The following is a 21,970-nucleotide window of genomic DNA, read 5'->3' as shown; positions in this document are numbered from 1 at the left end:
CATCAAGTGAGAGGAAATATGAGTTTAATATAATTTCTTGTTTTTGTGTCAAACAGGAAGTTCTGAAGCAGCTGCAGAGTAAGCTGGAGCAGGAGGCGGGAACGCTGGCGTCGTCCGGGCGCAGCGACGTGCTGCATCAACTCAAAGGTCGGCCATGATTGACATGACGCTTCCCACACGAGAAAACTTGTAGACGACAGAACATTAACCTTCGACTGTGTCTCCTCAGAGCTCCACATGGATCTCACAAACTACTACGAGCTCAAACACCAAACCCACAACCTGAGGATGATGGCCGGAGGCTTCGGAGGCCCGTCGGAGCTGGACGACCACCTGGCCCTCGCTCCCCCCGCCTGCTCCTCGGCGCCGATGGCCCGCGGCAGAAGTCCGCTCAGAGCGGCGTCCCGTCAGAGCCTGACCTCGGTCTCCGAATCCTCGCTCATGCTGCCGCACCACATCCTGGACGGAGCGCCGCCCAAGACGGCCGTGATCACGGCGGCGGACGGACGACTCAGCGACCACCATGTGGAGGAGCTCTACAAGGAGAGGTGACGTCACATGATGATGTTAGAAGGGTTCTTGGTTCATCTTGAGGGCATGTGACAGAAGGAAAGACAGATTTTTTTCAGACTGTGTGTCAAGATTTGACATCATCAAAGGACATCCATAAATCCAGTACAATCGATTTCCACAAGGCCTTAGATTTAGAGTAATAATACAATATAATGTGAGGAACAGCTTTGGTGTTTTATCTTGTACTATAAACACAAAATTGTGTATCTTAAGTAAACCTGAGCACAGCGGAAGTCAAGTTAACGACCATTTCAAATAAATCTTACTAGTGCGGGATTAGCGAAAGTCAAATTAGAAAGCAGAAGATAAAAGTCATGCTAGCGAAAAATTAGCATTAGTGAAGTTAGAAAGCAGACGATAGAAGTCATGCTAGCCAGAGATTAGCAGAAGTCAAGTTAGAAAGCAGACGATAAAAGTCATGCTAGCGAGAAATTAGCATTAGTGAAGTTAGAAAGCAGACGATAAAAGTCATGCTAGCCAGAGATTAGCAGAAGTCAAGTTAACAAGCATAAAATAAAATTAATGTTAGCCAGAGATTATCAGAAATAAAGTCAGCAGTCAGAAGATAAAATTCATGAAGACCAGAGTTTATCAGAAATAAAGTTAGCAATCAGAAGATAAATTGAATGCTAGCCGTAGATTATCAGAAATCAAGTTAGCAAGTAGTGGACAGAAGTTGTACTAGCAAGACATTAGCAGAAATAAAGTTAGCAAGCAGAAGACATAAATCATGCTAGCCATAGATTAGCTGTAACAAAGTAAGCAAGCAGAAGAAAAAGTCATGCAGAAGCATTAACAGAAATGATGTTAGAAAGTAGAAGATAATATTCATTATAGCCAGAGATTAGCAGTAATCAAGGTAACAAGCAGAAGACAGAAATCATGCTAGCCGTAGATTAGCGTTAATCAAGTTAGCATGTGATGGACCTTTATTTTGTGTTGTCAACGTCCAGCTAACTGGCACATCTGGTGTATATGTTTCTGTCACAATGATATAAACTGGCACCGAGAGAGATTCGAACCAAGAGACGTTGTGTCTTTGTCTCACTGTTCTGCTTCCACAGGAATCTTCTGCTCGGAGAAATCGATCGTGAAGAAAGGGAGCGCTGCTGGTACTTCAGCCAGTTGGAGGCGCTGTCTCAGAAACTAACCCACCTGCCTCGGATTGACACGGTGAGTCACAAAAATTCTATTCTCACAAAACATTTACAGTATAAAAATATAAAACAACGTGTCCTTTAAACAACTTTCAGGTTTAGCTTGTTATCACACATAATACGTTGTTTAATAAAGCTTTTAAAATAAATGTATCATATTAATAAAACATTTCTTATCTTAAATGAGAATGAAATCACAAATTACTCAAAGAACATGATAATGATGATCTTCAAAAATGTAGCTAAACTCACCATTCCCTGTAAAATGTTTTATTAGAAGATGATAGTGACAGAGGCTCCTTAGAAGATGGGTTAAAAGAAGTCCAGATGTTCCATTAGGGAGAATCCAAGAATATATGGAGTCAGCACTAGTACTGATTCACTCACATCGTTGCCTGGCCGACAGTTTTCCCTGCAGATGGATCTGATCCGACAGCAGCTGGAGTTCGAGGCCCAGCAGGTCCGATCTGTGATGGAGGAGCGTTTTGGATCCAGTGAGGAGATGGTCCAGAGGACGCAGGTGAGACAACAAGACTCTTTTAGTTTATTGTCATCATATTACACAGATGTAGTTACGATTACAATTCACATTATTCACATAATTATCATGAACAAAGCAGTGCAGAACATTAAGAAGAATATTAATAATACATTTAAATATTATTTAGCAGGAATCTCATGTTTACTAAAAGGTTCAGATATAAGAATAAATATGTTAAATCTGTTCATATGTGGATAATATGTGAACATTTCACATTCATAGTGTTTTCTTATAAAGTTTTGTATATGCTGTACCTTTTTTGTATATTTTTTCTTGACCTTGGTGTAGTAATTTTGCACAGTGACTTTGACTTTCATCTTGATATTCTAAATAGTTTTTTAATTTTATGTTTTTTTTAATTTGCAACATTGCTACAACACAACTACATTCAACTCAATCTAAAGATAGATTGCAGAGCTAACGGTGAATAAAGTTAATCATCGCTGCGTTAAATATCTGAGCCAGAAGGATGAACACAGACTGGTGGAAACATCTGGATGGTCATCTAACCGACTGCACATGTTTCAGATGCGTGTTGCACGTCTGGAGCAGCTGGAGAAGGAGCTGCACGAGGCTCGAGGGAGTCAGGAGAGTCAGCTGCAGGTGGGTCGCACATGTTCACACAAAGATGACAAACGAATGAGGAACACAACAGTTTCCTTTGTAATCAAGTCTTCTGATCCAGCTTCTACCTGAAATGAATCCAGCATGTAAACTCTTTAGCACCTTTTTTGCTCTTTATTGGGTCAGGTTCAGCAAGAGACCTTATCTAATCTGTAGCTTTTGTGGTTTGAAGTGTGTTAAATCCGGCATGGACACTTGCTGTTAAATAACAAACAAGCAAGTTAAACAAACCAGAGGAAGATCATAGATTTATTCCTAATAACTAGACTCATTTATACTTTCTTAAGGTTTTAAACCGTTTATGTTGTCGCCTAAAAACTCCTGGCTAGCTAGCGATGGACAGAATTTATGGATTGCCAGAGATTAGCGGCGGTCAAGTTAGCAAGCGGTGGATAGAGGTCGTGCCAGTCAGAGATTATCTGATGTCAAGCTAGTGATGAACAGAATTGTGGATATATTTAGAGTTTAGCGGAAGTAGAAGTAAGAAACGGGACAGACGTAGAGTTAGCCAGAAATAAAGTTGATAATAATAAATAATAAGTCTAATATAAATAAGACTAAAAATAAATAATAAGTAAGTCGTAATAGCAAGAGATTATTGGATATTAGGTAAGTAGAGAGATACATAGATACACTGTATTAAACCGTCTGGAGATCTCCTTCGGAAAATTGGGCAAACGATGGACAAAAGTCTAGCTAGCCAGAGATTGATGGAAGTCAAGTTAACAAGTTGTGCTAGCCAAAGATTAGTCAGGTTGGCATGTGATGGACTCTTGGTAAAGTTGAGGTGACGGCAGAAGTGTAAAACATGTGAAAACCTCAATTAAAAATGTACAGAATCAAAACAAAGTTACTCTTTTTTACTTTACGAACAGGTTGAATTTAGTAGAACATTTCAAAATCGTTGAAAAAAACGATATAGTAATAAATAAGAGATTAATTAGTAATGAGAGTGTTAATGTGGTCCAGGTCTTGTCTGGTCCTCACTGCAGTAGACGTTCCCAGTTCATCTCCACCTGACACAGGGTCACTGAGCCTTCGTACGCCCAAACCCAAAATCCCGGGTACACGGGTTCTGTGAAGGTGGCCTGGAAGGTGTGTATGTGGGTCATGGCATCAGGGGAGACGCAGTAGAAGGACAGGGACCCAGCTGTCCAGTTCAAAAACACCCCAACCCTGTGACTAAAGGGTTTAGGTGAGGAGGAGCCCAGGCGTCTATTGTTGTGGCTCGCCGTGTAACCCCCCTCCTGACACTCCAGACTCCAGGAGCGCTCGTTGTGTCCCAGCAGGCAGCTGGCCGTGCTGCCGCTCCGGGAGATGCTGTTGTAGGTGACCCCGATGTCGGCGCCGCCGCTCCACTCCACCTCCCAGTACATGTTGTCCAGCTGGCCCTCGCGGCACAGAACCTGCGGGCAGAGTCTGAACCGGTCCGGGTGTTCGCAGGGTCGAAGGTTTGACCAAACTCGGGTGGCTTTTCGGTTGCACTCGCTCAGCTCCAGCTCAGAGTTAGCCGTGTTCGGGTCCAACGTCAGATAACAGGCGACTGCAGACCAAACAAATCAAACTCAGAGCCTGTCTTTGATCGTTACAATTGTGATTTATTACAACATCAGATACACAGGACTTAGTGGGAGGCACCAATTACTGCAACCATCTTGCTTATGGTGCCTACAATAATAAGAATAATAATTATATTAATAATAATTATTAATAATAATAATAATCTTAAGACTTTTCTATTTGTTCAGGCTTTTCCTTGATTTTCCTTTATCTCCTGTGTTGTTCTCAGTATTATCTTGATCTTTAAAGTATATACTTTTTTGAGTATTGTTTTGATTGTTAAAGCGCTTTGTGACCCTGGTCTGGAAAAGCGCTATATAAATAAATATTACTTACTTACTTACAAAACTTTGAACTCCCATGATGCCTTTCTGCCACTGCTCGGTTTCGTGACAGCTGGTTGGGCGCCACAATACTGTAGATAAATTCTATGTTTATGAAGTTGTCAAAAGTGATGGTGATTGGTTGGCTAGGTGGCAAAGCAATATGGGAGCTGTAAGTAAGAAGGTTTTCTAGAGGGATGGCACCTTATATGCAATAGTGGGTTCTCAAGTTCAAATTAAGTTAAATAAATAACTAAAAATGGTGGCAACTTCGCAGATTTTGTTTATTGCGGGGGGTTGAGAACGTATACCTCGGGATAACCAAGCGAACACTTCGCTATCACTTCAACTATCTTTGAGTCAACAAAAGGAACTTACAGTTCTTCAAACCCCAGGGGTCGACCTCCAGCTGAGCCCTGTAGAACGACACTCAAGATTAAAATGTACGTTAGACTCTGGTGACGTCTCCGCTCACCTGGTGTCACACTTCTTAACATCTCTGGAAACCAGCAGGATATTCTCAGACAAAGACTCTGGAAAAGAAGCCCCCGGATCTTCTGGCTCATGAATTGTTGACCCGTCTTCAGTGGAGGAGCTGAGACTCGATCGGTCGCTGCCATCTGAGGGTTCGACTAGGAAAGTTGTTGTTATTCGAGAAGAAGGTTTAGATCTAGTTTGAAACTACTATAGCAGGAAAATGTAAAACCAATGTTAACTCACTGGTCTCTGTGGAACTCTCTTGTTGGTCGGCTTCTTGAACGCAGCTCGTCTCTAACTCGTCCTCTTCACTCACGGTCAGTTGATCTGAGTTTTCACTCGTCGACGACCCGTCTTCCTCATCTCCTCCACCGTCCTCCACTCCCTCAGTCTTGCTGTCCTCGTCTTCTTCACTGGAGACTTTTATTTTAGAGGCGTCCTCTCTGGACTGTCCCAGTTTGAAGACGCTGCTCACGTCCTCCCTGAGTTGACTCAGGTCTTCTCTCAGGAGAGTCAGTGCGCTGACGCTGCTCCTCTTGTCCTGTCCTGTCGCTCTGCTGTTCTTGTCCTTCAGGACATTCAGCAGGTTCTCCTTAAAGTAACTCAAGTCCTCTCTGAACAGCGACAGAGGCCGGACCTTCCTGACTTCCTTCGTGTTTGAGTCTGAGGCAGTCTGAGGTCCAGACGTTTCAGGCGGATCATCTTCAGGTTTATTCATCTTCACTTCAGAACCTACGGTGGAATTTTAGGATCTGAAAGAAAAATGTAAACCTTTATAGTGCAACAGGCCACTTTTATCTCATAAATCTGAATTTTAATTCTATGTATATTTACTTTCAAATGTATTGATCTCAACCAGGCTTTTTAACTCGTATATCTATTTTAAATCTTTATTTATGCCCTTTTTGCACAAAAGTTAACTTTTCAAAAATCTAAATTCTAATCTTCCAAATGTGTTCTTTATGGATCTCATTAATCTGACTATTCAACTAATTCACATTAATTCATTGTTCTAATACTTCTTTGCCATTTTTATAAATCTGAATGTGACTTTTTATTTTATTAGTTTGAACATTTATCCAACGTAATCGAAATGTGGCTTCCTTTTTTTTCTTCTAATGAAATTAAATAAATTACGAATTAAAATGTATATGGTCCTTTTTTGCTATTTTTCTTTTTTTAATCTGATTGTAATCACTTTTTCTTTTTGTATCACAAAAGCTTTTTGGCACCAAATTTCCAGATTTAATTTCTAAAAGCACCGCAACTTCTCATTTGTCTACTTTTTTAGAACCCTTTATCTAAAAAATATCACTTATTGTCACTTGGATTTGAATATGTCAAAAATCAGACCTTCTTTTGCTAAACCTGAGGTTGTTAGTGTGACGTTTAAACTATTATCACCGACTGACTCTCTTTAACCTGAGATGAAAAGAATACTTTTCTTCTGAGAAGATGATCACTAGAGATTCACTTTGTTCTGAGAGTTGACTGGGATCCATAACTGAGTCTTAGTTTGTTCCTGATTTATATCTAGAAGTAAGATTTATATCTGAAGTACAAGTTGTGAATCAAAGCTCGACAAAGGAACTAGCTCACCTGATCAAGGTCGGGCTGGTTCTGGTCATGTTTGGGTCGTCAACAGCAAACAGTGGTTCTGTTTTATTTCATCTGCCCGTCTCTGTTTCAAGAGAAACTTCAGTCTTGAAGCTGCTGCTTGTTTCTGGTTCAACCAGTTTCTCTCCATTTCTGGGCCGCAGCAGCTGATTGGCCAGAACATCTGGGAGTTCCCGCCACTCATGCAGGTGAGGTCAGAGTTCGTGGTTCAGCAATTTGCTCCAGCAGCAAGTCTGGACTGAGGTTGACATGTCCGTCATCTCCAGCGTCTCAGTTTTCTTGTCAGTTTAGGATCACTAAGGAGTTTTGAATGATTGTGAAATATTAACTTATACATATTATCTCACCTTAAAGAATATTTTATTTTATTATCCCACTATTTAAACAACTGGATCCTGCTTTAATGTAGGATTAACAAAAAAACTAAAAAAAAGACAAAAGATAATGTTTGTGGAAACAATGGAGAGGGGGAAAAGGGATTTATATTTAGCGGAAATATAACTTACAATAGTAATTGTAAAAATAAATATTTAACAATAATTTTGAAAAAATAATTAATTGTAATAATGTAATTTTGAATGAAAGTAAATCATGAAAAAAAAAGATGTTTAGAGGAACATTACAGTGACGATTTATGTAATACCAACAAAAAAGGACGACAAATTAAAAAAAGGTTAAATAAAAAAATAAACAAAATTTACTTTTTTACAGTTTACAGTTTTATCAAAGCACCAAGAGAGAGGTTTATGTGAGAAGCGTCTATTTTTATATGATCGATAATCTGACGTCCATCGGTAGGTAATCCCATCACGCTCTGTAACATCCTGGTGAAGAGATTAACACACGTGATGGAGAACTTTGAGGTCAAATCTGAGATTAGAGATTAATTCACCTTTCAGTTCAGATTCATGTCCTCCTTCTGTGAAAAGTGCTTCGATTGGCCAGTTGGTCATCCTCGTTTCATTTCACATTAATTACTCTTCACATCTGAGCTGATCAATAATTCAGTGGATGAACTTTGACCTGAAAACTAAAAGCTGCAGGTTGACAAACAAGTGAATAGTTCATGTTCAAGAAGGCTGTGTTTGTAGGTCACGCTGAATGTTCACCTGAATGGATCAGTTTTCACAATGAGTGAAGGATAGTGGATACAAAATTGTCATTATTTAAACAAATGTGGAGAATAAAAGTGAAGAAATGATTAGAAAACGATTATTATTAATGTTATTAATAAATAAATTGTTATAAATAAAGTCAAAAGGTTCATAAAAATGTAGTCCACTCTATGACAAAAAGAAATTAAAGGTCAAGTATGAAGATGTGCGAGTCTTCATCTAAGAACAATGTGATGAGACGAAGGAGTGTTTATGTGTTTTTTTATGAACGTTAGAAGCGACACTAAAGTGATGCTGAGGGTTCAGGAGTGACCCTTGTCCTTCAAAAGCGTTACCAATCCCTCCCAGCCTGCAGTACCCCCTGCGCCTCTTTATCTCTCTGCCACACCAGCTCGTTGCCATGCAGCCACGTCTGCTGAGCTGGGCTGTGATTGGCTGTTGCCGAGCTGCAGAGTTGGCACCGAGCACAGAGAGAGAAATGAAGACAGAGAAGCGACGGAAGCTTTCTGCTTCGCTTCCCCCCCAGAATACCAACGACTGGGTCCGGCTCAGTCGGGCGCCAAACCTTCTCTGATCTCATCCAAATTCCCAGCACTTGGTTCTGAACAGTTTTTTCATCGGCCTGGAGTGGGGAAAAACACACCTGATTTTGACGTAGCCATTAGCACAATGATGCTATCTCTATAAGCTTTTGCTAGTGCGACAGTGTGGTGACTATCACATCCTTTCATCTAGACCAATCGACTTTTTAAGATGCCCATTCAGATGATTTTGGAGGCTATTATGTTGGTTCTTGATCACTGCTTCCATCTTGTCAACTCAGTAACAACAAAGAGGTACAAATATGATCAAATTGAATAATTATAAAAATAAATTATTTTCCTGTTACTCTCAATGTAAAATTGTCGACATTCGATATATAAAGGGAAAGGGCTGACATGATGGTTAAAAAGAACCTTTTTGTGAATGTCTTTTAAAGCTGACCTGGACAACTTTGTGGCTCGGGAGCCACTTGAGGTCGTCTACCCATGTTTATCTGGCCCCTCATAAAATCAGGGTTTAACTGTGAATTTCACGCTGTATTTTGTTATGGTTATATTATATGAGAAGTATTTTTTCAACATTTTATTTGATTTTATATTCTTTTTTTTCCATCATGCGAATACTTTTTTAGATTGCATGTCTAATATTTTCAGTTTCTGTTTTCTCTCAATAACTAAAATTCATTGGATCTTTCACTTCTTCCAAAATAATCTTTCAAAATAATGATTGTAGGTTTTTTCTGAGATAATTTACATATGTTTTTTTGAACAATTATTTTATTCTTTTCAACCACATTTAACCATTTATAACCACAATATTTTAGCTATATATTGAATCAATGACGTTTTTTTTTATTCTCCTAATTATTATTTACTGGGTAGAACAAGTATATATACGTTCATGAGCTTATGTTCTTTACGATTCACATTTCTATGAATTTAAAAAAAAAATGCTCTGGAAGTTTTGTGAGGCCAAACCTCGGCACTGACTGTTGCGACGTTACTGAAGTGAATTTGTCCCTCTGTGCTCACGGCTCACTGGTGTGCAGACTGTCTGAGGGTTACTTGGATTGATGCATGTTGGTTTTCTTTGTTTTAAAAAGCAACATTCTTTGTCTGCTGAAAACACTTTGGCTCGCTTCCACATCACACCTCACACCCTGAAGCGTCACCATGGCGACGACATTGTGGAGGCGGCGGCGTCTCTGGTGCTCTCTTGGAGTTTCTGCATGTGATAAGAGAAAGAGGAGAAAAAACAAACACTGTTTAGATTAATTTGTGCTTGAATTGAGGGTAAATTAAACTAAGCTAAAACACAAAGTCAAGGATGGTTTCAACTCTCACCTAAGGTCATCTTGTTTCGCGACAGAACAATGAGAAAAGTTTTCCCTGAAGGGTTCTGGAGTCTCTCTTAGATCCGGGAGAGAGTCAGTGTTGAACCTGCTCCTCCAGCAGCAGATGAAATTAAATGTATATTATTATTATAAGTGAAAAGAATAATCCAGGATGTTTCTGAGCGTCTCTCCTGCTGGACACCAGGGATCGATTCTGCAGCTGAGGAACTGGGTCAAATGTTGTTTACCGCCCACTCGTCTGGAGCCGGGCCAGGATTTACACTCACCTGAGGCAGTGAAAGCACTATTACACCATAACGATGTGCGCTCTCTAGAGGTGGATGGATGAACTGTAACGTGTTGTACTAAAAAACAGGCAGTAATGCACTAAGAAATTCGAAGAATATTCGAAAAAAAATGGGAGTAAAATAAAACAAAAAACGGATAATAAAAGTAATTTTAATTTAACATTATAAGGAGTTTATATTTTTGTTTTGTTTTTGTGGAGCAATTGTAAATAGATACAATGGTTTAAAAGAAAAATACAAATCATTTTTATAAGTAACTTGCATCTTCATAAATCACATTTGTGCTCGCAGTTATCCGGAGCAGAGAAGCCACCCTCTGGTGAGCCCGAGAACAACACTTCAGTGGCAGGAACTGATGCAGTTGCAGACGGAGGCAGCAAGGTGAACACTGTTCTGGCTTCAGCTCTGAGACAATAGTCATGTCCCCTGACTGCCGTTACATTTTGACCACCTGCCTCTTTCACACACTAAACTGGACTTGTTCTGTCTCAGGTGGAGATGGTCTTTTGGCTGCTCTCCATGCTAGCAAACCGAGACAAGGAGGAGATGTCCCGGACTCTTCTCGCCATGTCTAGCTCACAGGACAGCTGCATCGCCATGAGGAAGTCTGGTTGCGTCCCCCTACTAGTTCAAATCCTGCACGATGTTCCAGGTGACAACACTGGAACGGGGGATGCCGTGACGACTTGCTGTAGCCGCGAGGCCAAGTCCAGGGCCAGCGCCGCACTGCACAACATCATCTACTCCCAGCAGGACGAGGGCCAGGCCCGCCGGGAGATGAGGGTGTTGCACATGTTGGAGCAAATCAGAACATACTGCGACAGTGGCTGGGACTGGATTGAGAGCCACACTGATATTCCTTCACCAGGAGGAACCAAAACAACAGGTTAGTCTGGAGTTTGGAACCTTGATCGAAAGAATCAGTCCTAATGTCCTATTCCGTAGATATTCCAGAACCTGTTGACCCTCAGATCTGTCAGGCCATGTGCGCCATCATGAAGCTCTCTTTCGAAGAGGAGTACCGGCGTGCCATGAATGAATTAGGTTTGTGAAAACGGATTCTTTGAAAAACAGAAAACAATAACGGTAGTCGGTTGACTATATCAATGCCTCACTTATCAGGTGGTCTACAAGTGGTGGCGGATCTGATTCACCTTGACCAGGCCATGTATGGGATGCAGAACGACCCCATCAACATGGCCCTGCGCCGCTATTCAGGGATGGCTGTCACAAACCTCACATTTGGAGATGTCGTGAACAAGGTACAGTTTACAATCTATATTTTACCCATCTGTTCTTCACCGTGAAAGTCTGTGCCAAACCAAGACCCAGACATGAATACATTACTAATTCAGATGCATATAATCAACAGTTTTCTGACTATGTGAGATCTGTTTGTTGGTGCAGTTTTTAATACTTCTTGTACCTTTAAACAGGCAACTCTGTGCTCCAAGAAGAGTTCCCTGCAGGCTCTTGTTGCCCAACTAGGTTCAGACAGTGAGGAGTTGCACCAGGTCGTCTCTAGCATTCTACGGAATTTGTCCTGGCGAGCCGATATCAGCAGTAAGAGGGTTTTGAGAGACATCGGCTGCGTGTCTGCGTTAATGACGTGTGCCTTGCAGGCCACAAAGGTAACAGTAAAGTGAACAAGCTTTTCTGAGATGCAAAACAGTGCTAACGAATGTCCTTGTTCCAGGAGTCAACACTGAAAAGTCTTCTGAGCGCTTTGTGGAACCTGTCAGCGCATAGCATTGAAAACAAAATGGCCATCTGTTCAGTGGAAAGTGCCCTTGGGTTCCTGGTCAGTACATTAACATACCGCTGTCAGACCAACTCGCTTGCCATCATTGAAAGTGGGGGAGGCATCCTGCGAAATGTTTCGAGCCTGGTTGCCACACGAGAGGATTACAGGTAGGAAGTAAAGTCTCTTGGTAAATCCTTGATATTAATAATCTGTGTTTTCTTTTAATGTAGGCAAGTCCTCAGAGACCACAACTGCCTGCAGACTCTGCTGCAGCACCTTCGCTCACACAGCCTGACCATAGTCAGCAACGCCTGTGGGACCCTTTGGAACCTTTCCGCCAGAAGTCCCAAAGACCAGGAGCTCCTATGGGATTTAGGAGCCGTTAGCATGCTGCGTAACCTCATCCACTCAAAACACAAGATGATAGCAATGGGCAGCGCTGCAGCTTTACGGAATCTTCTGACCAATCGGCCCCTTAAATATAAAGACATGGCCGTGGTATCCCCTGGTTCGTGTATGCCCTCGCTCTACATGAGGAAACAGAAGGCCCTGGAGGCAGAACTGGATGCAAAGCACCTCGCTGAGACATTTGATACCCTGGAGAAACAAAGCCCAAAACATGTGACCCTTCACAAACCACTAAGGCACATCGAGAGTCTAGCAAAAGATTATGCGTCTGATTCCGGCTGCTTTGATGATGAAGAAGCACCAAATGTCTCCAGCAGTCTTGACACTGGAAGCTTCTCAATGCTATCAATGTTCCTGTCTAATTCTAACCTCCTGCAAAGTCAGTCACGGAAAAGGGATATTGAACCAGAGAGAGACATGGATCCTCCCCAAATGGCTGAGAGAAGACTTGCCCCTACTGATGATGTTGTTTCAGCTGCGGCAGAGAAGCTAGCCAAAAAGATTACAAACACCGTTGCCAAAATTGACAGATTAGTGGATGACATCACCATGCACACTTCCTCCGAAGACAGTCTTAGCCTCAGCTCAGAGGACCACCTGGCCGACTGGTCGTACGGCCTTAATGAGCTCAACGAAGCAAGAGCAAACTCTTGCTCCCCATGCCGTCTCTCTGATACAAGCAGTTTGGCACACAGAGAGCGTCTCAGTAGAGCCCACGCTCTGTTACGTCTCAAAACTGCCCACACGAGTGTGTCCACAGACAGCCTCAACAGCGGCAGCACAAGTGATGGATACTGCGGAAGCAAAGAACAAGTTCCAACCACTCCTAAAGCTGTAACCCAAAAACAACGGCCCAACCAACTGGATATAAAAGTGGCTCATCAGGAGTTCCTGAGCGTTCGACACGCAGTGATGAATGAAACGAGCCAGCAAGACATTCCAGAAAGAGACTTCGTGGACCACAAAGATGCTAAACCTTTAGATTTGATTAATGCAGACACAGAGAAATACCCTGATACACAAGCACAAACACCCGTTAGTGTGTCCACAAAAATGTCCTCAGATGTTAGCATGGCTTCTATTAAACTCTCTCCCTCTTATCAGCAAGTTCCGTTGATCCAGAGTGTGGCAAAATTTGGAGGAGCCAAAACAACAATCAATGTTCAGGCAGCCCAAGCAATGAGAAGGCAAGCTTGGGTCCCAACTGTGATGACCGGGGATACCATCACCAAATTTACCCCAATGAACTCAGCAAGAAGCCCAACGATTGGACCCATGGAGACAGTACAGAAATACTCAGTGGAGAACACACCGATCTGCTTCTCCCGCTGTAGTTCCTTGTCTTCCCTGTCTTCTGGAGATGGAGCCCTAGATGGACAGAGTGAGAACGAGTTGGAGAGCGACTCATCCCTGGAGATAATTGAAGTGGAGGATGGTGAAGTTGTGACGAAGCCAGATGAGGATGAAACACTAGAGGATTTGAGTGACAGTCAGCTGCTAATGACAGACTCCAAAACATTCCCAGGTAAAGACGTGGTTCCCTTAGAAATCCCATGTCCTGCAAAAAAGGAAAAAGTCTTCCTTAGGCGAGCCTCTCCTGCTGTCCTTGAAGATGATCGGTCTCCATCAAGTTCCTCTGAAAACTATATCCATGATACTCCCCTTGTAATGAGTCGCTGCAGCTCTGTGAGTTCTTTGGGCAGTTTTGAGTCGCCCTCAATTGCTAGCTCAATCCAAAGTGACCCCTGCAGTGAAATGATTGATGGGACGATAAGCCCCAGTGACCTTCCTGATAGTCCAGGACAAACCATGCCCCCTAGCAGAAGTAAAACTCCTTGTTGCCTCGAGACAAATGGGGCAGATGTACAAGCAACAGGGACATCAGGTCAGTGGGAGAGCAGCCTACGGAAATTCATGGAAATTGCAGACTCCAAAGAAAGGTTTAATCTCCCCCCTGACCTAGACTCGATGATTTACTTCACAGTTGAAAAGCCGATTGAGAATTTCTCTTGCGCATCGAGCTTAAGCGCTCTCCCACTCCATGAACATTACATCCAAAAAGATGTGGAGCTGAAACTGACTCCGCTAATGCAACAAAGTGACAAAATTGAATATCAAGATGAGGACGACCAAGATCGGGGAGAGAGATACAGCGAGGGGAACTCAGATGATGACATTGAAATTCTTAAAGAATGTATAAACTCTGCTATGCCATCCAAGTTCAAGAAAATAAGACCATCATTGGTAACCACCATACCACAGCATATCCTCAACTCCCGAAAGCCAATACAGCTTCCTGTCTACATGATGCTGCCAAACGGGAAAACCCAAATGTATCCTGGAAGAAGAATAGTCATTCCACAACGAGACTTAAAATGTGATGATTCTTCATTCACGGATTCCGCAGAAGGGACAGCAGTCAACTACTCCAGCACAACTTCCCTCAGTGATGAAACCCTTCAGTATTCTGTCAAGGAAAGGGGGGCAAAGGAATGCACAGCAAAGGGTATGAAACAGGAACTTGACGATGACGCCAAGAGGATTGAAGATTTAAGGATCTTCTCACACTTCCACAGGCCAAATAAGACTAATTTTGCTCAGGACATTCAGCTGACCAGAACATCCAAACATGTTGTTCCCACACAGAAGATCCTGATGCAAAGCAAAGAGGTCGCGGACAGGGTCGCCAGCCAAAGACATCGTGAGCAGTCCCCCAATCAGCAGAGAAAGAGGCAAGGTCAACTGCCCATCATCAAACAAAGCAAAGATAGTTACCTCAATTCGGGAACTCTTAAAAAACAAGCCTTGCTTCAACAACTGTCGCAGTCGTCAGAGGAGAGCATCTACCTACAAGATATACAAAATGAAGAAGACAAAAGCAAACAATCGGTCCGAAAACAGACAAGGGAAGCTGGGAGAGACAATCTCTCCAGGAGCATGACCAATGTCGGGAAAACTGATAATTCCCAAACAAAGGCGAGGGGCTTCCAGAGAATCAAACAGAACATGATAAAAGATGAATCATTTGCATTCTCGCTTAGCTCTTCACTCAGTTCCCTGAGTGATGCCGATTTTGAGGAGTCTCAGTCTCAACAAATATCGTACAAAAACAGACACAACAAAACTCTCAATATGTTGCAACAAAGCAGGAGGTTAACAATCCAAAAACACTATGAAGACCAAAGCTCACCAAGTTCGGTCAGTATGGACTCTGAGGACGACCTCCTACATAAATGCATAACATCTGCAATGCCCAAACAAAGACGGAAGCCTGCAACTCGGAGGAAAAAGGACAGCAGCCAGAAACAGAAATATTCTGATGCATGGAAAATGGATGAGGAGCTGGACAGCGATGACACTGCGTGGGATAACGATTCCGATCTGAACAGTGTTGAATGGAGGGCCATACAGGAAGGGGCCAATTTTGTTGTCACTGGACTTCAAGCCACAAAGTCTCAGGAGCCATCCTCTGAAGAGACCGAGTCTGTCTTGTCATTCATGTCGACCTCTAGCTTCACACCCAAGGAAAAGAAATTTGCCAAAGACAAGAAGGCCAACAAACCACTTGACTTTGCAGTGCGTAAACCAGTGGCAAACCTGCCAGTAGTTTTCAGAGGCAGGACTGTAATTTACACACCACAAAAGGAGGCTGCACCTTCACAGATCCCGCCTCCCAGAAAAGCACCAACTACCAAGATTAATGCTCCGAAAAACCCAGAGCTTGCTCAACACAGATCCAAGAGCCTTCATCGATTAGGGAGACCACAAGACACAGAACTGTCTTTGCCAAAGAGGAGCTCTACCCCACCTCCAAGGATCCCTAAAAGCTCATCTTCTGGATCTTCACAAAGCTCGACACCAACTAAGCAATATCTAAAGAAGCCCACATCCCCGACCCAGACAAACAAGCCAATACAGAAAAAGTCCCCTGTCCAAAGTCCATGTGCAAAAAGCCCTCCTGAGAGAAAAGGACGGTCTCCAGTTGTCAACCGAAATGAAAAATCCCCTCCACCCAAAACTCAGAAATCTCCAGTAAGAATCCCTTTCATGCAGAACACAGTCAGACAAGCAAGACCCCTGTCGCCCCTGGTAACCAACCAAACAATTACCAGACAGCTATCACTCAATGGCAAACGAAGCCTCTCTGCCAATCGTTTTGACCTGGTGAGGATGGCGTCTGCTCATTCTAGTGGTGGAGACTCAGATGGTAATGGGTTCATGAGACAACTGACTTTCATTAAAGAGTCCAAGTCTATGGGCAAATGCGATGGGCCCGCACGCAACCGGGCAGATTCTCGGGGTGGATCACCTCTAAGGGCAGTTCCAGGTGCGACTGCTGTCTTTCTATGCTCTTCACGTTGTCAGGAACTTAAAGCAGTAGTTCAACCTCCAAGGAGGATGCAGAGAAATGATAATCAGCAATCTCAGAAACCGAACAATGGCATTCAGAAGCCTTCAACTGCACTCTCCAGGGCCACATCTAGTGAACGCAATCTGTCTGCGAGACGTCCAACCAGAAGAACCAGTTCTGAAAGCCCCTGTAGAGCAGCACAGAGAAGTGTGCCCTGCAGAATTGCTGCTGTACGACAGAAGCAGGACAGCGACACCTTCAAACGGCATGCGTCTTCACCAAGTATTAACATACTGAGCCGAGTGACCAGCCGCTCTTCCCTCAGATCTTCCTCCTCTGACTCAAGTGGGAGAGCTAAAAGTGAGGAAGATACCAAGAAGAAAGGGCAAAGATCAGCCTCTCGACTGAATGACAGAGTGACATGGAGGAGGATTAGGGATGAAGACGTACCTCAGATTCTAAAGAGCACGTTGCCTGCTAACGCATTGCCTCTAGCTTCTTCTCCTGAAGAGGAAAGGCCAAAATCAGCCCTGAAAAGTAAGCTGCCCACAATATTACTTGCATCACGCAAAACGAGTGATGCAACGGTCCAGACGGAAGATTTTGCCCAAAGCAAGATTAACTCAGGCACCTGTCCAATGCCAGACAACACAATTGTGCTCTCAGAGGACGCTGCAAGATTGGTACTGCTCAGAAAGCTCAGTGCAAATTCAGGAAGTCTCCCTCAAGAAGGAGATTCAGACGCCTCGCCAAGGAGCCACAGCAACCTCTCCACAGGAACATCAGACAGTTTCATAGGTGGAGCAGTCCATTTTCGCCAAGGTTCTCCAAGCAAAGCTGCTAGAGTCACCCCATTTAACTACACACCCAGTCCCATGTTGAGCTGCCAGCAAGAACACCAGAACCAAGCAATCAAGTCAGAAGGAAAAGGTGAATCATAATTCATGATTCAACAAAAGGTTGCAGGTCCATATACCTCGTCTGGTGACCGTTTTCCTTCATGTATACAAGTCACATTTTCCATCTTCCATTTGAACATGGTTGGACATTTTTTTGCCGAGGTCTATTCAGACCATCACAGACCTCAATTTGTTAGCGAGGAGGGGCATCTTTTTTACTTGTTTTGTATTTGTAGAGGACTCATTGCTCTGGATGAGACCCTTGAGAGCATTGTCCGGGCACACACCCCAGACCGTTTTCAGGACAGAATCTGAACTATATGCAAACCTTCGAACGATGTTGAACATGTAAATTATTTCGTACCGTCTTTGGCCTGCTATCCATTCAATCCTTCTTCCACACTCCGACCTTGCAAATATCTCATAACCGTCACTCTAAATAGGTTCCAGTTTGCCTCCACAGAATCCGCTACCGTCACAGCATACATACTCTCCACACAACAATGTTACTAGAAGTGTAAATAGTGCAATGCAGCCATACCAAATCTTCAACTCTTCCTGTTGGGTATCTTCTTGTTGCTCCCCGACAGCATGCTAATATATTGAGCGCCTAAATATAAATCTATATATACACACTCACCCGTCGACCTTATAAGTACTGACCGACTCTTTCCTAAAGAGATCCTAACATCATGGTGTTAGCTGTGAGTGTGATTGATCGAGTTTCATCAAGAACCGAAGCATCTATAAACAGACTTGTTTAATCACGTGGCTATTGAAGTAGTGGTAGCAAGAAGACTATGAATATTCTGTAATTTAACATCACTTTCTCGGGCTGAGATCAAACAAATGTGCACAACGTGGACTAGGATGGACAGGCTGCTTTGACTGTGGGAAAAAAAATCAACAGAGCAGTGTGGTTAGTTATTTTTGGCCTTTAAGCAAAGCTTTTCTGCAGAGAACAGGCTGAAATACAAGAGTGGATTCTCAACATGCTATATTGCTAAACAAGTTATCATAACCCACATCATGTAGGATCATGTCTCTTTACAAACATTGATCGTCCTAAACTGTTTTCCTCAATACAAGACAAGCTACAAGCATGCTATATTGGACAATCTGTTGCGCTACAATATGGGAGGTGAGATGTGTTACAATGACTTCAGTGACAAGTCACAGCATGTGAACCAATCAGAGCCCAGATTTTAAGGTTGAATTCACAAACAAGAAGTGGAATAAGAGCGGATTGATCCATCACCAGAAATGGTCACAAACAAGTGACACCTAATTGTGTTCAGTGTGAAATACTGTTGTATACTTAATTAACATAATTGATTCTGAACAGATGATGCCAATGGTTGTATCATGATCATGATGGTTTCCTGAAAAACCACCCTCTGGAAAATTGAACTAAAACAGAAGGGAAAATACATGAATCTATTACCACCTTCTTTAATTCTGCAAATGTAAAAGGAAGATATAGCATAAAAACATTCTTCATAGCTCATACAAAACTTTCTCTACTTCCTCAAATGTTTTTATTTTATTTGTTAATCATAAGTTCTAATCTCAGGAGTATTTCTCTGAATGTAGCCATTAGCACAATTATTTTGTCTAGCTAAATTAGATTGTTTCCCTTTACAATTTAGCATCACAATTCCAATCAAAATCTTGAGAAACATTGTTCACAAGCATCACCGAATCCAGTATTTGAGCCTTTGAAGTTGAATAAGAGGTATTTTGGTGAAGAAACAGTCGTCACTGATGGTTGAGGGATCAACAGTTGTGTCACGACTGAGGCCTAGTTTAGACATCTGAGAATATCCAAGACCTGAATTTGCAGCGTGTCGTAAAGCGTGAAGGGGTCCGTGGGGACGCGATGGTGCCGTGTGAAATAGGCATAGCAGCAGGTTTGTCATACTCAATGTTTTCATTCAATAAAAGTCGGTGTTTTACCACTTTCTGTTTCAACTGTGTTGAGTGTTTCAACATTTTATGTTTGAAAGAAGAACAATGGGCTTCATGATATAATGAGATTGTAATGAGGACAAAAGTGACCAGGTAGGACCTGTGGAGTGTTCACAACTGAAAGTCAGAAATGATCAACCACCTTCAACATTGTTTTATCTCTCACACAAAATAATGAATATACTTCTCGCTTGTCAACGGAAGCAAAAGTCTGTTTGCAGCAGAAATGAACGCTCATGTAAAACAAGATATTTTCAAATGATTACTTTCTCAACCTCATTTATTAAAAGTCAGCGTAGCATCACATATTAACAAACAAGCATCCTAGACTCCATGAGAAGTTTATAACTTAGACGTGATTGGAGGTTTGTAAGCTTGAGTTTTTTTTCCGTGTCGGTAGTTCTCTCGCAAAATTCATAAATGTCTTTGTGGGCAACGATCCTGGACTGCACGAGTCTCCTCGATTACTTGTCTCTTCATTACCTCGGCAGACGTCGTCTTTTTTCCAGGGTTTGTTCAGAAAACAGTTGATGAAAGCGTGTCATAGCGCTCGCCCTTTGACCTCGTTCACCTCCTTGTCCAGCTGCTGCCCGGCCGCTCGCAGCTCCTCCCTCTGCTGCAGCAGGCGCTCCTGGGCCGACTGCAGTCGCTGGTTCAACTCCAGGTAACGGCGACACTGCTGGAACTTCAGCTCGGTGTCGCTATCCGGTGAGGGACGCTGCGATTCTGAGGAGATGATGAGAGTACGTGCAACATCAGCAAAATTAAGTTATAATAGTTTAATAAATGACACTTTAATAATAAGTAAGTAAGTAATTTTTATTTGTATAGCGCTTTTCCAGACCAGGGTCACAAAGCACTTAAACAATCAAAACAATATTCAATAAAGTACATACTTTAAAGGTCAAGAAAAAACTGATAACACAACAGGAGTTCCAGAAAATCAAGGAAACAAATAAAAACATCTTAAGATGTTTCTTGAAGGAGACAGTAGATCCATCAAGCACAAAGAGAGAGGAAGATCGTTCCAAAGCGTAGGAGCAACAGCCTGAAAAGATTTCTCTCCTCTGGTCCTGAACCGTGTGTGTGGAACCATCAGTAGATTCTGATCCACAGACCTCAGAGCCCGAGCTGGTGTGTAAGGCTGGATCAGATCAGAGATGTAAGGAGGAGCCTGACCATGAATATTTTGAAAGTAAGAACCAGAATTTAAAAGTTGATCCTGAAATAAACTGGAAGCCAGTGAAGAGTTTTAAGGATCGGAGAAATGCGAGTTCTTCTACTTGAGAGGGTCAGAATTCTCGCTGCAGAGTTCTGAATCAACTGCAGACGAGACAGCTCCTTCTTGTAAAGACATGAAAATAAACTGTTACAATAGTCCAGACGAGAAGAAACAAACGCATGGATTATAAGATCCAGATCATGTTGTGACAACATTTTCCTAAGTTTAGAGATTTTTCTCAGTTGAAGGAAACAGTTTCTGGTCAGTTTTCTGCAGTTTTGAACAAGAGACATGTCTTTATCAAATACAACACCCAGGTTTCTCAGGCTCAGTTTGAGAGACAAACCTAAGTCACCCAAGTACTGACACAACCCTGGAACCTTATCATCAGGAGCAATCACCAGAGTTTTAGTTTTAAGTGAGGAAGACTGCAAGTAAAATACGTAGATAACAAACATCTTTTAAGCCACACGTAAAAAACACCTGCAAATGAAAAGACTTCTGCTGACCCACCTTGACCTGTCTGCACCAGGATGCTGAAGAGCGGGTCAGTGGGGTCAGAAGCCTCTATGTCTTCCAGGATCTGTTCCACGGTGGGCGGGTTCGGTCGGCTCGGCAGGACCACCCGTTTCTTACTCTTGGAGCCGAGATTCATCCTGACAGGACCTGTGTTCGGTTTAGGTAGTTGATGACGTCATTAGATAACTTTCGACTTGTAAAAAATAACATATAAAAGACTAACAATTACTTCTTAGAATAGAACTTTGGGAACATTTACTCGTGTTTTTGACTGGATTCAAACGCGTCCACGTTCCAACAAGGATGACGTGGTTGGAATAAATCACAAATAAACCGGTCACAATATGACCTAACAAATTGATTTTGTCACCCGAATTATTTGTGACGTCACCAAAAGCGAAATGAATGTATTTACATTTCAAACCACTAACGCTTGGATCTAAGATAAGCGGTTATTCTTTCATCGGGAATATCTCAAGGGGGGTTTCGTGGTCCGGGTCTACCTGGGTGTACTGGTCTTCTTAACGTCTGCACAGCAAGTCAGCTCTTTAGGTCGATCCCATCACAGCAGCTTTAGAGGAGAACTTTGCTAAAAGATTCAGTTGACATGACCGATCTGTTTACTTCTCCGGCCGACACGAACCGAACAGCCTCTGCGCTGCAGTGCCATCTAGCCGGGTGGCGTGGT

At 42.6% G+C, this 21,970-nt stretch overlaps 3 protein-coding genes across 5 annotated transcripts in view; 1 reads left to right on the top strand and 2 right to left on the bottom strand.

The window, feature by feature from the left end:
- The window catches only part of apc2 (APC regulator of WNT signaling pathway 2), a 29,508-nt gene extending 9,976 nt beyond the window's left edge, over positions 1-19,532 (top strand). For both annotated transcript variants that reach the window (XM_087784713.1, XM_087784712.1), the window contains 12 exons: positions 57-147; positions 230-548; positions 1,638-1,746; positions 2,137-2,250; positions 2,800-2,874; positions 10,463-10,552; positions 10,664-11,057; positions 11,117-11,215; positions 11,294-11,433; positions 11,608-11,802; positions 11,868-12,082; positions 12,146-19,532. In XM_087784713.1, coding sequence (XP_087640839.1) covers positions 57-147; positions 230-548; positions 1,638-1,746; positions 2,137-2,250; positions 2,800-2,874; positions 10,463-10,552; positions 10,664-11,057; positions 11,117-11,215; positions 11,294-11,433; positions 11,608-11,802; positions 11,868-12,082; positions 12,146-17,615 — 7,311 coding nt within the window. In that variant the 3' untranslated portion in view covers positions 17,616-19,532. The remainder of the gene's footprint in view (positions 1-56; positions 148-229; positions 549-1,637; positions 1,747-2,136; positions 2,251-2,799; positions 2,875-10,462; positions 10,553-10,663; positions 11,058-11,116; positions 11,216-11,293; positions 11,434-11,607; positions 11,803-11,867; positions 12,083-12,145) is intronic.
- On the bottom strand, positions 3,741-6,998 carry LOC148086575 (neoverrucotoxin subunit beta-like). Its single transcript, XM_087784737.1, has 5 exons — positions 6,855-6,998; positions 5,499-6,007; positions 5,254-5,410; positions 5,157-5,194; positions 3,741-4,438 (listed from the first exon to the last, which is right to left on the bottom strand). The coding sequence occupies exons 2-5, from the start codon at positions 5,971-5,973 to the stop codon at positions 3,879-3,881; spliced, it is 1,230 nt and encodes a 409-aa protein (XP_087640863.1). The 5' UTR covers positions 5,974-6,007; positions 6,855-6,998; the 3' UTR covers positions 3,741-3,878.
- A 271-nt stretch (positions 19,533-19,803) lies between the features above and the next one.
- Positions 19,804-21,922, bottom strand: c2h19orf25 (chromosome 2 C19orf25 homolog). 2 transcript variants are annotated; one of them, XM_087784757.1, is made up of 3 exons: positions 21,786-21,922; positions 21,277-21,429; positions 19,804-20,267 (listed from the first exon to the last, which is right to left on the bottom strand). In XM_087784757.1, exons 2-3 carry the CDS (start codon positions 21,416-21,418, stop codon positions 20,083-20,085), a joined length of 327 nt encoding a protein of 108 aa, XP_087640883.1. In that variant the 5' UTR covers positions 21,419-21,429; positions 21,786-21,922; the 3' UTR covers positions 19,804-20,082. The 2 variants fall into 2 exon arrangements, with proteins under 2 accessions (XP_087640883.1, XP_087640884.1); XM_087784758.1 differs by having other exon boundaries at positions 21,277-21,430; positions 21,809-21,910.
- Between the last annotated feature and the right edge of the window lie 48 nt (positions 21,923-21,970).

Source organism: Callionymus lyra, chromosome 2, assembly GCF_982586985.1.
Source record: "Callionymus lyra chromosome 2, fCalLyr1.hap1.1, whole genome shotgun sequence".
Taxonomy (NCBI): domain Eukaryota; kingdom Metazoa; phylum Chordata; class Actinopteri; order Syngnathiformes; family Callionymidae; genus Callionymus; species Callionymus lyra.
The sequence above is the reverse complement of the archived record's forward strand: the minus strand, read 5'-3'. Positions and strand labels throughout refer to the sequence as shown.

Excerpts from the sequence above, each read along its gene's own strand:
- LOC148086575 (XM_087784737.1), bottom strand. The coding sequence starts at position 5,973 with ATGAATAAACCTGAAGATGATCCGCCTGAAACGTCTGGACCTCAGACT. Across the intron at positions 5,195-5,253 it reads GTTAAGAAGTGTGACACCAG|GGCTCAGCTGGAGGTCGACC; the intron begins GTGAGCGGAGAC and ends GTCGTTCTACAG. Across the intron at positions 4,439-5,156 it reads CCCCTGGGGTTTGAAGAACT|TCGCCTGTTATCTGACGTTG; the intron begins GTAAGTTCCTTT and ends TTTGGTCTGCAG.
- c2h19orf25 (XM_087784757.1), bottom strand. The coding sequence starts at position 21,418 with ATGAATCTCGGCTCCAAGAGTAAGAAACGGGTGGTCCTGCCGAGCCGA. Across the intron at positions 20,268-21,276 it reads CCTGGTGCAGACAGGTCAAG|AATCGCAGCGTCCCTCACCG; the intron begins GTGGGTCAGCAG and ends TCATCTCCTCAG.